At 42.3% G+C, this 15677-nt stretch overlaps 1 protein-coding gene across 3 annotated transcripts in view; it reads right to left on the bottom strand.

Annotated features, from left to right (window-relative positions):
• The window catches only part of TMTC4 (transmembrane O-mannosyltransferase targeting cadherins 4), a 77891-nt gene that overhangs the window by 17971 nt on the left and 44243 nt on the right, over positions 1-15677 (bottom strand). For all 3 annotated transcript variants that reach the window (XM_058276453.2, XM_058276454.2, XM_058276456.2), the window contains exons 6-11: positions 15119-15219; positions 10164-10256; positions 9772-9936; positions 8746-8948; positions 6347-6518; positions 6128-6259 (exon numbers count right to left, since the gene is read on the bottom strand). In XM_058276453.2, the coding sequence (XP_058132436.1) occupies positions 6128-6259; positions 6347-6518; positions 8746-8948; positions 9772-9936; positions 10164-10256; positions 15119-15219 (866 nt within the window). The remainder of the gene's footprint in view (positions 1-6127; positions 6260-6346; positions 6519-8745; positions 8949-9771; positions 9937-10163; positions 10257-15118; positions 15220-15677) is intronic.

Below are 15677 nucleotides of genomic sequence, written 5' to 3'. Positions count from 1 at the left end.
GAAAAGAAAATGAGAGAACTTTTAATTGATTAAAGGAAGAGGGTGATAAAGTAGATGAGAAGAAAGTCGACTCACACCTAAAGACCTACTGGAAATTTCCAGGTCATCTTAATCTGAGGCCAATGGATGGCCTTTTCTCAACTGGACATTGGCTCAGAATAAATTACAAAGAAAGTAGCCAGGACCAGAACTCAAAACAGGGCATCATGGGAAGCTGATCTGGCCCACCTGATAGAGTGTCCGCCTACCACATGGGAGGTCCAAGGTTCAAACCCAGGGCCTCCTGACCTGTATGATGAGCTGTACCACACACAGTGCTGATACGCGCAAGGAGTGCTGTGCCACGCAGGGGTGTCCCCCGCGTAGGGGAGACCCATGCGCAATGAGTGCGCCCTGTAAAGAGAGCTGCCCAGCGTGAAAAAGCGCAGCCTGCCCAGGAATGGCACTGCACATACGAAGAGCTGATGCAGCAAGATGACGCAACAAAAAGACACAGATACCCGGTGCTGCTGACAATACAAGCGGACACAGAAGAACATACAGTGAATGGACACAGAGAGAGGGAAGGAGGGAGGGAGGGAGGAAGGGAGGAAGGTAAGAAGGGAGGAAGGAAGGAAGGACCTATTACTTAAAAAAAAAAAAAAAGAAGAGGGCAGCAGGACAGCACAGGTTCATTAGGGCTGTGACCAAACATTTTCAATTGAGGAGCAAAGCTCCTTTGGGAACCTTACAACGTAAACGCCAATAGCAATCTCAGAGGAAAGAATGTTAAGGAAATTCATTAAAATAGGTGTATTAACTGTGACTAATAATAAAAATAGTAATATGAGCAGCTGGCACATGCTGAGTATTGTCCCCATTCCAGGCATGGCGTTGGGCATGGAAGGCGCATGGTCCAATCCTCGGAACAGCCCAATTAGAGATAGCTGCCCTCATCCTCCCTTGGATGTTGTAAACTGTTCCGGATACTTGAAGTGCCTTCCCCAAGACCATGATGCTGGATCTGAACCAGGCTCCAATGCCTGTGGTTCTTCCCTCTGTATCACACCTGCTTATTAGGGTGCTGTGTGAAGATGGGCCGACAGTTTCTAAACCCACTCACTCAGACCATCCTCTATTTATTTTTTAAGTAAAATAATGTTTCCTGTAGTGACATGCAGTAATGGTTTAAACACATTCAACTAGTCTTACATCAGAACACTGCCTCTATGCCAAGGGATTACTACCAATCACTAACTGGTGATGCAGCTAGAAAGAGACCTTGAATAAAAGGGTCAACTCAGACCAGCAGAATATCTCAACCTACATGTACGATCATGTGTTAAAAACGGCTTTTTTGACCTTGAATAACAGGGGGAAATGGCAAAGAGAAATGAGTTTATTTGGCTAAGAGTCTTCAAAAAAGAGTTGGGAGGTCCTCAGAGGGGTTGCTTATGCACACCTCAGCAGGACCCCAGAAACAGCTTAAGTAGATACAACCCTAGGTACTGGTTCTCCTAAAGGCTATGGAGACCCACAGCATATATGGTCATGGCAGATGGATTTGGAGCTCTGTGCCATGTAAGAGGGCCCTACTTCAGAATTTGTGCTCCTGAGAGTGATGGAGTTGGACTCAGAAGTGACCTTTCTACACATGCCTGTTCTGTCACTTTTACTGAACCTGTGTTGGTGCTAGGGACAGGAGACTTGAATCTCTGGCCTGGCCATGTGCCAGCTGGGTCCTGAGCCTCAGCAGAGTTGCCTCTCCTACTCTCTGGTTGGTTGGAGGCACTCAGGTCAGCTAACAGGGAGGTAAAGATGGTCAACCACCACACCAGGGAATCAAGAGTGCCTACAATTGCAAGCAGAAGAATTGCATCCATCAGCCATGTGGAATCTAAGCACCCTCTTGATATAGAGGTGGAGTGGACATCACCATCCCAGGGTCCACAGAATGGAGGAATAAAACATGGATTAAAGTGGACTTACTGATATTCTACTATAAAACTTGTGACTAGTAATAGAAATTTTATCACTGATGTGGAGAAAGTGGCCACAGTAGTTGTTGAGGGTAGGGAGAGGGAAGGAGAGATGTGATGTGGGGACATTTGGGGACTTGGAGTTGTCCTGAATGATATTGCAGGGAGAGATGCAGGACATTATATATCCTGCCATAACCCACTGAATGTACTGGGGGACAGTGTGAACTACAGGGTAAACTATTATCCACGTGGTGCAGCAGTGCTCCAAAATGTGTTCGCCGAGTGTGATGAGTATGCCGCAATGATGGGGGAGGTTGTTGGGTGTGGGAGGAGTGGGGTGGGGGGATGGGAGGTATATGGGAACCTCTTTTGTTTTTTATAATGTAACCTTTTTTGTGATGTATATATCTTCAAAAAATACAATTTATAAAAATGATGGGCGTGGGGGGTGGGGAGTGGTTTATATGGGAACCTTTTAGTTTTTTTAATATAACGTTCTATGTGATCTATTAACTTCAATAAAAAAAATGTGTTAAAAAAAAGAGAACACTGCCTTTAAATATATGTACCCTGTCTTATGAATTGTAACCTATACATATAGCACTACCTCAAAAATACTAACATTTCTCAAAGGGTATGGAGCAGTGTGACAATGTTTAAGCACATATATAACAGAATTTTTTAACCTGCCAATTTTAAAGTTTGTACACTTATTTGTGCCTAACCTGACAAATGGAATCAGAAGCAGGGAAATCACAGGCAATATAAACATATACTACTGAGCACTAGACAGGGTAATTTAAACTTTCTGAATCAAATTATTGTCCATTTGTAGGTATTACCATCATCAAATTGCAGCTTAGAAGAGATCCAGTTAATACTACCGCCAGGCACTCGTTTTTAAAAGTGTGCTCAAAATGGTTAGAATTTGTGCCTCCCCTGGTTATATGACTGCCCCTCCCTTCCCCCACACAAAAAAACCGAAAGCAGCAGAATCTAACCTGTGAGCATGGTCCTTGTGGTCACAAGAATACAAATACAGCTTCTACTCAGACTTCAACATGACTCCTGCCTCTTCCATCCCTAAGCACCCGCTGCTTTCCTTTGTTATGGGAAATTCCGTTTTCTCAATAAAAAGCTCAGACAAAGAGTTCAACTGCCCTCTGCAGTAAAGACAGTGCTCTGTTACATGCCCAGAATGCCAGAGACCAGAAGACCAAGGTAGACAGGGCATTATGGAAATACACACTGCACTTATTTAAATGGAACTAAATATCTGCTGCAACCCTAGAAGCCAAGCTTTCCATAATTAAGAACTGGTAAACGGGTCTACTCCGAGATCAGCTTTATGCTGTGAGTTATACAGAGAGAATGATTTAAAGAGAAAATAGCTGCCTTGATAACCCATCTTTTTTAAAAAAAAACCAACACAACACGTTCATAAAAATTTGCTTAAAATATTGTGAAACTAATGAGTGATTTTGAGTCCATGGAAGTAAAAAGTTTATTCCAGCAGAGGAAAAGCAGAAGATCAAAAGTCCACTGAAGCCCAAAGACCTGGAAATACAAACCAAGTACAAGAATCAATAATGAAATACACCATTAACACCAGTGTTGAAACCAGTTTATTAGTTTCAAATATTCTGTTAATATTTGATGTTAAAATAAAAAAATAAAACACTGGAAAAGCCTATAATCCAATCCTGGATCACTCTTTAAATAAGAGCTCATAGTTGTATATGATTCCTTTCATTGTTAGAAGAATTTAAACTTGTGTCACAGAGATTATACTAAGAGCATTATACTTTCAAGCCTTAAAAACTAAAAATGAAGTGTAACTATCCTCCACAGTAGGCTCAAAGAATTGAGCCATTTGGTTCAATTCAATAAGGAATAGCGAGTGCCTACCATATGCAAAGCACTGTGGGAAATTCAAATGCAGAGCAGGCGTAGCATGACCGACATGGATGGTACTATCTTCTGAGACAGATGAGTCTTAGTTTGTGAACCAGGGCCCACTCCCAATTGCTTAGTTAATATTCAATGACTATTGAGTGGGGACAAGGATGGAAAATATTTCCCCTGCAAAGAGGTTGAACAAAACCAGTATCTTCCTAAATATGATCTCTTCCCTCGAAATCACTCTAGCTGTTTTTCGTTTTGTTTTGGTTTGTTTTTTAAAGTAAGTAATGGCAATTTTATGACACTTCAATGTATGGTTAATAGTAAGGGGGAAAAAAACCTCTGTTTTGCTTATTCTGAACAGTATACCTGAAAAACATTCTTGGAGAGGACTATCACCACCAAGTCCATTTTGCAGACAAGAGCTTGTATTTATGTCTTAAATTTAAAGGGAAAACCACACACACAAACATTTTAAGTGGGTGCATGTACATGTGTGCACATCCCGTTTTTCTAGCCTATCATGAATGAAATCATTTACTAGGGCAGATTTTTAGGTGCAGACTTCATGTATGTCCCATTATCCCTTGTTTTCTAGAGTAATTGGGGGCATAGCACCATACCCCATCTCTATCTCGGCACCTGAATTTCTAACCTACATAATGTCAGTTTAATCTTTCTATGCCTCAGTTTCTCCCATCTGGAAAAATAAAGAAAATAATACCCTCTTTTTAAAAACCTTAGAGAGGATAATGGAGATTAATTATAGAGTCTCTACAAAGAAATCTGAATTCCTTGTGGGGAAGAGCTATATAAATAGAAGGGGTAATTACTGCTATTCAAACAGAAAGTAAAAATAAAGCAAATCTATTAACATTTATGAGATTAAATCACATGCAATTTATTTTTAGTGGCTTAAAATAAATTGATAGGTCAGCAAATCAAATTAGAGACAAAAGCTCAAAATAATTAGCTCTTTTATCTAGGTCTCAAATATAAAATATGAACAAGATTTTTTAATCCACAAAAAGACCAACAAGGAGTCAACACCTTTTGTACAATTCTTCACTTTAGGGTTACAATAAGATGTCAACTATTCATTAGATTCTTCACATAATTTTTCCTGAAATCATTGCATTCCTTTAAATACACCTTGTGAAAACAAGAACTCCAGAGAGAGCTTTTTTTTCCTCCTGTGGATGCCAACAATCCCAGAAAGGTACAATTCTGATGACTTAAGAGAGAATCTATGACTATTTAATAATTAAAATCTATACTAACAGAAAATTTTTTTAATCTAAATTCCCCCATCACCCCTGTTTTGAACAAATATTTCCTTCCTGTCCTTTAGTGTGACAACCAGAACTAGAATGAGCCTAAGAGGGATATCATTTCTTCAGCACCTACTATGTGCTGAAGACCATTTGAGAGCACTTTAGATGCAAGATTTCAACTGAAAAGTCTAAAAAGGTTTAGTTGTACCCAAGAGGCGTAGCTAGTTAAGACTGGATTCATCAAGAATACAAGTGAGGGAAGCAGACTTGGCCCAGTGGTTAGGGCATCCATCTACCACATGGGAGGTCCGCGGTTCAAACCCGGGGCCTCCTTGACCCGTGTGGAGCTGGCCCATGCGCAGTGCTGATGCGCGCAAGGAGTGCCCTGCCATGCAGGGGTGTCCCCCACGCGCAAGGTGAGCCGCCCAGCGCCAAAGAAAGTGCAGCCTGCCTAAGAATGGCGCCGCCCACACAGAGAGATGATACAACAAGATGACGCAGGAAAAAAGAAACACAGATTCCCGTGCCGCTGACAACAACAGAAGCAGACAAAGAAGCAGCAGCAAATGGACACAGAGAACAGACAACTGGGGTGGGGGGAGGGGGAGAGAAATAAATAAATAAATTAAAAAAAAAAAAGAATACAAGTGAAATAAATTTCACTCAGACTGTATCAACAAAAAAATACTCCTGGCAAGGGTGATTGAATTAACTGGAACAGGAAGACCTTGTTTAAGTAATTTGATGTTTCAATGAAAACATTCAATGGAAACATCATCATTGTTAATGATAATTTCAATTATTTCTTTTGAATCACTTTAAATGGAAATTAATGACATGAAAATCATAAGAAAACAAAGAAAAACAAACTCTTTGGTGAAGCCCTTTTGCTAGAGTCTGTATACAGGTAAACATTCTTCCTATTCAGATGTCGAACCTAAAACATTACCTAGTAAAGCGTTTTTAAAAGAAATATGGCAACCAACGTACCTTAGCATTGAGAGGACACACCGACAGAGCACTTCTAAAAAGCTGTTCTTCATTCCGCCACTCACCACTGCGAATCATGCATCTCAGCATGTTTATGAATAAAATTCCCAGTATGACAGCAGCAATTAGTTTCTTAAGAACAGAGAGATACGGTAAGTATCACTAATAAAATCCACCCACTTGTTTCGGTTATAACTGGCATGGCCCTTGGGCTAATACCTTTTTTTTAGTATGTCTACTCAGAGCTGTGAATCCAAAAGTCAGCAGCATGCAGTACCCAACACTGGGGAGGTAGAGGACTCTCTCTGCAACCACAAAGCCCACTCGGAAGAACAGGTTACATGCAGGAAGAAATGGGATCACAAGAAATCCCAGGCCCAGTGTAAGGATCCTGGAAAATGAGAAACATTTAAGATGGCCATTCTCAGACTTCTCAAGAAAAATGTCCCACTCAACATTAAATAAATGATAAAAACCATTTTGTTCATGCCATCAATTGAGGAAAGGTATCAGCAGCAGCAAACTGATGAGTTAGCAGGCAGTATTGGGATAAGACGTATAAATATTACTAGGACTCTTATCAAATACAAACACGAAAATATTAGGCCATGGTTTAAGGGCTGTGCTGTCCAATAGTCACAGCAACAAATGGAAGTTTAGTACTTTAAATATGCTGGTCTGAATTGGGATGTGTTTCAGTGTAAAATACACACAGAATTTTGACGTCAGTATGAAAGAAGAGGATGTAATATATCTCATTAGTATTTTTATACTGACTATACACAGATGATAATATTTTAGATATTTTGTTTTAATAAAATACATTACTAAATTAATTAAAAAAAGAATATAGATAAAACTTACATATCATGCAATTCATATAACAAAGTTAGAATGATTACATTCGTGAGGTCTTAATTAATTCACCTTCTCCTAACTATTTAGGGATTGAATAGCTAAGTGACTATTTGTCCCAATAAGCCACCCCTCGCAGATGGCTCCCTTGTACGTCTGCTTTTTTTTTTTTTTTAAAGATTTGTTTATTTATTTCTCTCCCCTTCCCCCCCCCCACCCCGGTTGTCTGTTCTCTGTGTCCATTTTCTGCATCTTCTTTGTCCACTTCTGTTGTTGTCAGCGGCACGGGAATCTGTGTTTCTTTTTGTTGCATCATCTTGTTGTGTCAGCTCTCCGTGTGTGCAGCACCATTCCTGGGCAGGCTGCACTTTCTTTCATGCTGGTCTGCTCTCCCTACGGGGTGCACTCCTTGTGCGTGGGGCTTGGGTGCATCAGCACTGTGCATGGGCCAGCTCCACATGGGTCAAGGAGGCCTGGGATTTGAACCGCGGACCTCCCATGTGGTAGATGGACGCCCTAACCACTGGGCCAAGTCCACCGCCTGTACGTCTGCTCTTTGTCTGCTTGCTGTGCCTGCTCATTCTGTTTACTCACTGGGTCCACTCTGCCTGCTTATCTTCTTTAGGAGATGCTGGGACCTGAACCTGGGACCTCCCGTGTGGGAGGTGGGTGCCCAACCATTTGAGCCACATCTGCTCCCTGCTTGTTTGTCAGTTCTTTGCATTAGCCTGTCTTCCTTAGGGGGCACTGGGAACCAAACCCAGAACCTCCCATGTGAGAGGTGGGCATCTAACTGCTTGAGCCATATCCACTCCCAGTACAATGTAGTTTTCATGGAAACAACATTTTCCCTTCTAAATTTAATAGTGAAAATTATACCTAAGTACTATAAACTTTATAAAATCTGAAATAAACTAACATTATATTTGGTTGTGACATGGCCACAAATTTCAATCAAGCGAAAAGAAAGCTGAGCATTGAAATGTTTCTGGAACTAGTTAATTATTTCCAATGTCCCAAATGCTACAAAAGGATGAATTAAGAGGCCAGGTCCAATTTGGTGCCTCCTTTCTAGACTGTGTGCCTAAGTTTTTTTTTTTTTTTTAAAGACCACTTTATATGCATAAACAAACTAGAACTGAAGTTTGTTGTCATTTAGAATTACAAACCAATTTAAAACACAAGTAAACTTAGAACTTAATTTATTTTGAGGAATTGCTAATTTAATTCCATAAACACTTAGGCTTAAAGGACGTCATCTTAGTTTTCTTTCTCATGAAATACATTTGTTTTTCTCAATAACCTTACAAATTTTATTTCTTTGAAAAAGAACAGTTTCTTTGGGGTAACAGTTTATTGTGTACCAAACAACAGAAGGAATCACGACAGCATTCACAGGGGTGTTTTGAAAGAGAATTGTGAAATAAGAGGCACAACGCACATCAATTACACTTTCTGTTCTGACCATAAATTACTCCTTACCACCTACAGTGAAAAGGATCTCAAAATGCTATTTCATGGAGGGCAAGTGTGGGGGAGATAAAGCAGTCATCAATCCCCCTTCCTCCAAGTTCATGCCCTGCTAGTTGAGGTTGGCAATGGGCTCCAAATGGATGGAAGTCATCCCAGCCATAAATATGTATTTGAACTAAATGTTCTTAGACATGACTTCTGTAAAATCATTAAAATGATCAGTGCTGAATTTAGCAAAAGGCTTCTGACTCAACCCTGAGCGGAAGTTAAAATTCAGCACCGCCACTTACCTTCTCTTGTGGCTGTCTTCAGAGCATAGGGCTTGGCATATTAGGCCAATTAGGCAGAACCAGAGCGCTGCCAGGGCAATTATTCTCCAGTCACTGACTGACTTAATGAGGGGTATGCAGCCCATTGACCAATCAAAACACAGCCACCAGGGACACAGCAGCAGCCATGCATTCAATGAATAGTAGTAATTATAGTTTATGGCCTGTCAGTCAAAAGGAAAACAAACATTTATTTGACTCTGAACTTAAAAAAAAAAAAAAAATATATATATATATATGCATATACCCTAACTTTACTTTTAGGTATTCATATCTTTCTGTTAAAGGAAAGAAGTTGTATAAAATAAAACGCTGCCAACTGGGTACATCAATTTATTCATTTATATGCTTTCAGACTTTAATAGATAAAAATACAGCAAGGCCACCAGACTAGGCTCTCTACTAGTTTTATTTCTTGGTCAAACTATGGCCCTTTTATTTAATGAGGCCCAAAGTTTGTGACCCTGGAAATCTGAGGCCCAGGGGTCACCTATGTCCCTAACTCCAGAAGAACAGTGTTCGAGAGCTGTTCTCTTCATTCCTGTCTCTATGAAACACACAGCTAAGAACTTGCAGCTTGACACGCTTGGCTTTAGAAAAAGCAAACCTGAAGAATCCAGGGAGTCTTGACACAGTCAGACTTTTACAGATGCAACCAGTACCATTACGTTTTGTCTTATCCCAGCCATGCCAATTTCCTTTATAGCAAAAGTAATGGGGTTAGCAGACGCTTTACGAAGATGGCGAGAAAACCTGATATCAGAAGGAAGCACCCCTCCAGGAGCTGATGCCCTCTGGATCCCTAGTGATAAAAACCTGGTTTCATCCTAGAATAATCCTTAGTCATAAAAAAAAACACACCTGGAGGCATCCCACGTACTAGGGGTATTTTGGGTCCTGGGGTGTGAGGTGAGCAGGAGGGGTGAAGGATCTGGGAATTTGGTGGGGGACAGAAGGGAATCCAAGAGGAGCGGGCTCAGGACGCACCCTGACCAACATACTGTCGGCAAAGGAGGCCGGGTTGTCCACCTCGGTGAAGGCCGGCGGGCCGGTGCCCATGATCGTCCAGCGCACGTAGAGCGTCGCTGCTCCTCCAGCGGTCAGGAGCAGCATCCTGAAGCGGAGGCCCGCGTTCCTGAGCACGCCAGCGTTCTGCGAGGAAACCACAAAGCCACCGATGTCACGGACTTTCAAAGAGAGCTGTGGACGGGCAGGTACAAATGCACAGCGATTCTGCCTGACCTGCGTTGACATTGTGCTTTATAGGGCTGGCTATTTCAGAATTCAAAATCACAAGAAATACTTTGAAAATGGCATTTAAAGCCAGCTGGTACTTGACATTTCCGATGTCTGCGCTGGAGTCAAAGGTACATACTCACCTCTAATGCCTTGTCCTTATGTAGTACCTTCTGTACAATTTCCAGAATATTTAATTTGCCTTTCACCAAGATGTCAAATATTGCATTCAAACCCTAAAAGGAGCAAAGCAAGGCAATCAATGATTGGGAAAGCCTAACTCTGCTTTCTTAGCTATTATACCCCACAAGTTTATTACTGCAAAACCTGAATCTAGACAGGGAATGGTGTGGATCAGGTCATCGTGGAAGACATTCTTGGTTCTAAAAAAAATTCCGTGTTTCTGTAAAATTAGCTCACGTTCATATATTATATCAAATGTATTATCTAGTCAATCCCTGATAGTAATAATTTCATAATCGTCACATAAGACTATTGAAATTTTTCCCAGGAAAAATTCTCCAGAGTAACCTATCCCTGCCTTTTTGTTTGTTTTATTTAAGGATTTATTTATTTATTTCTCTCCTCCCCGCCCCCCGGTTGTCTGTTCTCTGTGTCTTTTTGCTGCGTCGTCTTTGTCTGCTTCTGTTGTCAGCGGCACGGGAATCTGTGTTTCTTTCTGTTGCATCATCTTGTGTCAGCTCTCCGTGTGTACGGTGCCATACTTAGGCAGGCTGCACTTTCTTTCGTGCTGGGCAGCTCTCTTTAAGGGGCGCACTCCTTGTGCGTGGGGCTCCCCTACGTGGGGGACACCCCTGCGTGGCATGGCACTCCTTGCACGCATCATCAGCACTGCGCAGGGGCCAGCTCCACAAGGGTCAAGGAGGCCCGGGGTTTGAACCGCGGACCTCCCATGTGGTAGACAGACGCCCTAACCACTGGGCCAAGTCCGCTCCCCCCCTGCCTTTTGATAACTATAAAACATTCCTTTAGGTCATATAATATAGTAGAGAGGTTGTTGGGGCAGTCATTATGCTTTAGAAGCTAGAGATGGCCACCACCCTCTGCACACCTAGCCACACAAGTAATTAAGAACTTGAGAACCTCAAGTCCTGACTGATTTGGGAAAGTTTGAAGGATTTAGTAGAAGTGGGAGTGGAACACACATAACAATCTCTGATGGGGCTCTGGAAATCTCTGAGGCACAGACTCTTAGGTGTTTACCAGTTTTCTCTTCCTGCTGGGCACAGGGCCAGGCTACAATTCCTGACCTCTCCTGCAGTTGAGTGTGGCCGTGTGCCTGAGTGCCAGTCCATGGAATGGGGGTAGAAGAGGGTGCCATTTTGGAGGTTTGGTTATAAAACCGGTCTCTGCTCCACTTCTCAGCACCTCCCTTCTAACCGGCTATGATGGTGATGATGGAGATGACCAAGGTGAGTTTAGAAACTATACAGTGAGGATGGCAGAACCTCTGTCAGCCTGGGCCCATGGAGGACTGCACCCTATCAACGAGAAGCCCTGCTCATGGCTGTGAGATGAACAATAAATAACTTCAATGGTGCGAACTCACTGAATTTTGGGGGTGTGATACTGCCTATGCTAACACTCTCCAATAGCACCATAATAGTTTCTTCCGGCAGGCAAGGGCAGCTTCTGTAGCTATTATACCCACAATTACAGGCTGAAGGAGAGAGGAGCCTTGGATTCTGTTTTCTGACCTGAAATGGACCTCCTACAAATGGCACTGCCGTGGATAGCCTCTTTTAGCAGAACTTCCTACCCAATCTGGATAAAGTGGTCTGATATGGACAGTTTATATGGTTAAAGCTGCCCCTAAATGATTTGGGTCTTTATAATGTGGGGCTGTGTGGCAATAAAGATCATAAATCATTAGAAGTCAGTGGTAATTCATGGTTTGCAGCAAGAGGATGACATTGCTACTTAACCCTCTTCCATAAATGCTGGCAGTCATTAATTACCCAGCACACGCGCCAGTGCTGGGTTAATCCTTTCAAAGGATCCTGACTTTATTCACCCATGTGAGACACAATCTTAGTGGGTCACAGAAGACCAATGCCTGGGGGCAAACCATTTTCTGGAATGCAGACCTTCCCTATTTAACTGTAGCCCTCATAAGCAGGAAGGAGCTGCCGGGCTGGTTACAATGGAGATCGTGATTCCTTAGGCAGAGGATGGGGTATGAGATCCTGAATTTCTAACAAGCTCCCAGATGATGGAGATGAACCACACTATGAGAAGCAGGGGTTTAGGGCAGTGCTTCTCAACAGAGGATGACTTTACACACACACCGATCAGGGCATATCTGGAGGGGCTGCCACTGGCACCCTGAGCAGACGCCAGGGTTGCTGCTAAATGAATTTCCTGCAATGCACAGGGCAGCCCCACAGCTAAGAATCACCAGGTCCAAAATGTCAGAAACCCAGGTTTAGAGCAGGGTTGAAATCCGGATTTAAAAAAGAAATAACTCGTCAGAGTCAAGTATCTTTCCACACTAATTCTTTTATGCCATTTCCTTGCTCGCCAATCTCAGCTGTATACAGAGATCCTTAAGAAACTGCTGGGCTTCCTCTGTGTCAAGGCCCAAAGAGCTCTGACCGACTGTTCATTCTTTCCCAAGCTATTCCCATGTGGGTCAACCATATCCCACATCTTAGGTTTTCATTTTTCTATATCGGCTCACATTCCTAATTTCTAAATTCTCTGATAATATAAGGCAGAAAATGACTAGAATGGAGGAAAAGGAGGGTGGATTTCAATGCCTTTCCTTTCTTGAGCCTTCACCCCAGCCTCTATTCAGATCAAACGTAGGAGATAAAGGCCTTTGCTCTTCAGGGAGTCCTCTCGCTTTCTCTTTGGCACCCTCGTGGATGTCAAGTTTAACACAACATACCCTCAGCACTTGTTTACTTAATGAGTGTCTATGCTAGGTTGTCATAAAACATTTAACCACTGTCTTCCTTAACAAATTCATTCAACCATTCAGTGAGCATTTACTGAGAAATGTGCTCTAAGAATGAGTTTATCTCTGGGAATACAAAACCAAACACACATGGTCCCAGCCCTCAAGGAACTAATCTAGTGTGGGAGTCAGATGGCAAAAGAACAAATAAATAAGATAATTACAGAGCGGGAAGGGTCACTAGGGGAGCAGACAAGTTGTTCTGATAGTGAGGGATCAGGGTAAGGGGTGAGCCTGAGGGAAAGCCGAGTTAGATTAGAGGGTGGGAGCCAGGGGCGAGAGGCTTAATTTGTGACCTAAAGGATGAGAAGAAGGAGCAGGGGGAAGGGGCTCCCCAAGCAGAGGACACAGCCCACGCGGAAAGAGTCCCGGTAAGAGGCGAGAGGCAAGGCTGAGGCTGGGGGTTTTGCAGGCCATGTTGAAGGGCCTCTGTTCTATGCTTTATATGCTGAGAAGCTACACAAGGGCTTTAAAGAGGGAAGAGACCTGTGCAAGTCAAAATTAAAAAACATTTTTAAAACCTAATTAAGTCAATTCATTAATTTTTTTAAGGAAGCACCAGAGATTGAACCCAGGATGTTGTCTGTGAGAAGCAGGCGCTCACACGCTGAGCTACATCCACTTCCTCAAGTTTTAAAAAGAGAATTTTGTCTGCTGTGTGGAGATGGTTTGTGGGGGGCAAGAGAAGAATCAAAGAAGCATGAAGGATGAAGCATTCCTCACAGCACATGGCATGTACCTCACAAGCAGGAATTCTTCCATCACTGGAGTCGTGTGAGCTGATTAAATGACTACAGCAATAGTTTATTTCTGATATCAAACAATATGAAATAACCGGTATCATCACAATATAAAAACGACATATGAAATATATGCTGACACGCTGAGCTTCGTTCAAATATACTTATGATGCAGAAATTATATAGATATGGATTTAACCTATTCTCTAGTTACATGCATGCCATTACTCAGGAAGGTGAATTTTAAAATTGCCCTTATCTAAGGATTTTTTGTTTATTTTCATTTTTAAAACCCTGTTGCTTCTGGGAAGGAAAGGGTCCTCTCTGGGTTGATAGAAATGTTGTGTATCTTGATAGCAGAGGTAGTTATATTGGCATATCCACTTGTTCAAATTCAAACTATACCCTTAAAACCTGCATTTTGCCTTAAGTAAATTATATCTCAATAAAAAAAGAGTACAGAGAAGCATTGTTGGGAAGCTTGGTTTTAAAGACTGGATTAGAACTTAAGATATGAAATAGATTGAATTTTTTTCTGAAGTTGAACATCTATCTGGGTTTTACCTTCATAACCTAAATAAAATACATTCTAAACACAATAAGAAAACAACCAAGGTAATTTGATACACATAAAGAGATTTCAAGACTCAGAATCAAAATACATGCCTATAAGGCACATCTGGTTCAAAAAGAACCCTTTGAAAACAAAGCTCCTCTTGGAAATTAGCATTATTATATACTCTTCTTTAAGTACTAGATTAACAATTGATCTTTTCATTTCACTTCAAATATTCATGAACATGGTACACTTTGGTGCCAGTGTTGGTTTAAGTCTCATTCCCCTGTGAAGATTAATTACAAACCTAGTTAAGTTCTTGAGAGAGAGAGAGGAAGTGTGGGGGGGGGCACACATATATGAGTGTGAGCATGTTGGGGATGTGGGCGAGGGCAAACCTATCATTTCTTCACTTCCAAACTACCACTGTCCTTTCCAAATCCAGGATCAGACAGAAACAGTGCAGGGATCCACTCTCTGTTGTGTTGAGGACTGCAGAAATGGACACAAGGATCCCCAAAACTCAGACCAGTCTCCTCTCATTTTCTGCAGGCCCTCTGCAAGAGAACTAATCACTGCTCTTTTAAGAATTATTTTCCATTCACCGTTTCCCACCAGTTGCTAAAGAAAGTCAACTGGGGTAGTCAATTTCCCATGTGAAAGGCAGGGATTGTGACAACACTTTAATGGGTTCATAAAGGTCTCCGATTTAGGCTGTCAACATGAGGCAGTAGAGGAGGGTGCAGAGGCAGGGCTTGCCTAAGATGGCTTGGTGGGGAAGGACGCATAGAAAGAGTGGCCCAAACGCGTCTCGGGCTTTACCAGCACAGTGATCCCTTGCTCTTTGCACAGCATGGCCACAGCTCCCAAAAGAATACTCAGCAACACCCAGAAGGTGGAAGAACACGTTCCCTCCTTGTTACCTGCCAATTGAGAGAAGTGACAGATGTACAAGTCAGGCAATGCAACTCACTCTTGTTAGCATCAGGAACTAAAATTCTAATCCTGCACCTTGACGAGCCAAGTTTAAAAACAGAACTTAGTCTCCAGTATTTCTCTATGGACAAGTTTGTTACACTCCTGCCTTTCTGGTGAGGCAATCCCTCTAAATGATAGTGACTTCCCCCGGCAAGGCTTGCCCTAACATGTGCTCAGACCTTTGAGAAGCATTCTAACCAAGTCCTGGCCACAAAGACTCTCCTACATCAGGGTCCCCGTGCGCAAATTCCTTCTCCCATCCTGCCAATCACCTAAGGGGGCCTGACAAGGGGAGCTGAGAGCATACACTGAGATACCAAACAATCCACCTGGCTTCAGGATGACCCCAGCAGTTGCTGCATCTGTGGTGATGGGGATCCTGAGCCACTCGGAGAATCTCTCC

This window comes from Dasypus novemcinctus, chromosome 15 (assembly GCF_030445035.2).
Source record: "Dasypus novemcinctus isolate mDasNov1 chromosome 15, mDasNov1.1.hap2, whole genome shotgun sequence".
Classification (NCBI taxonomy): domain Eukaryota; kingdom Metazoa; phylum Chordata; class Mammalia; order Cingulata; family Dasypodidae; genus Dasypus; species Dasypus novemcinctus.
This window is presented reverse-complemented; position numbering and strand designations above follow the sequence as displayed.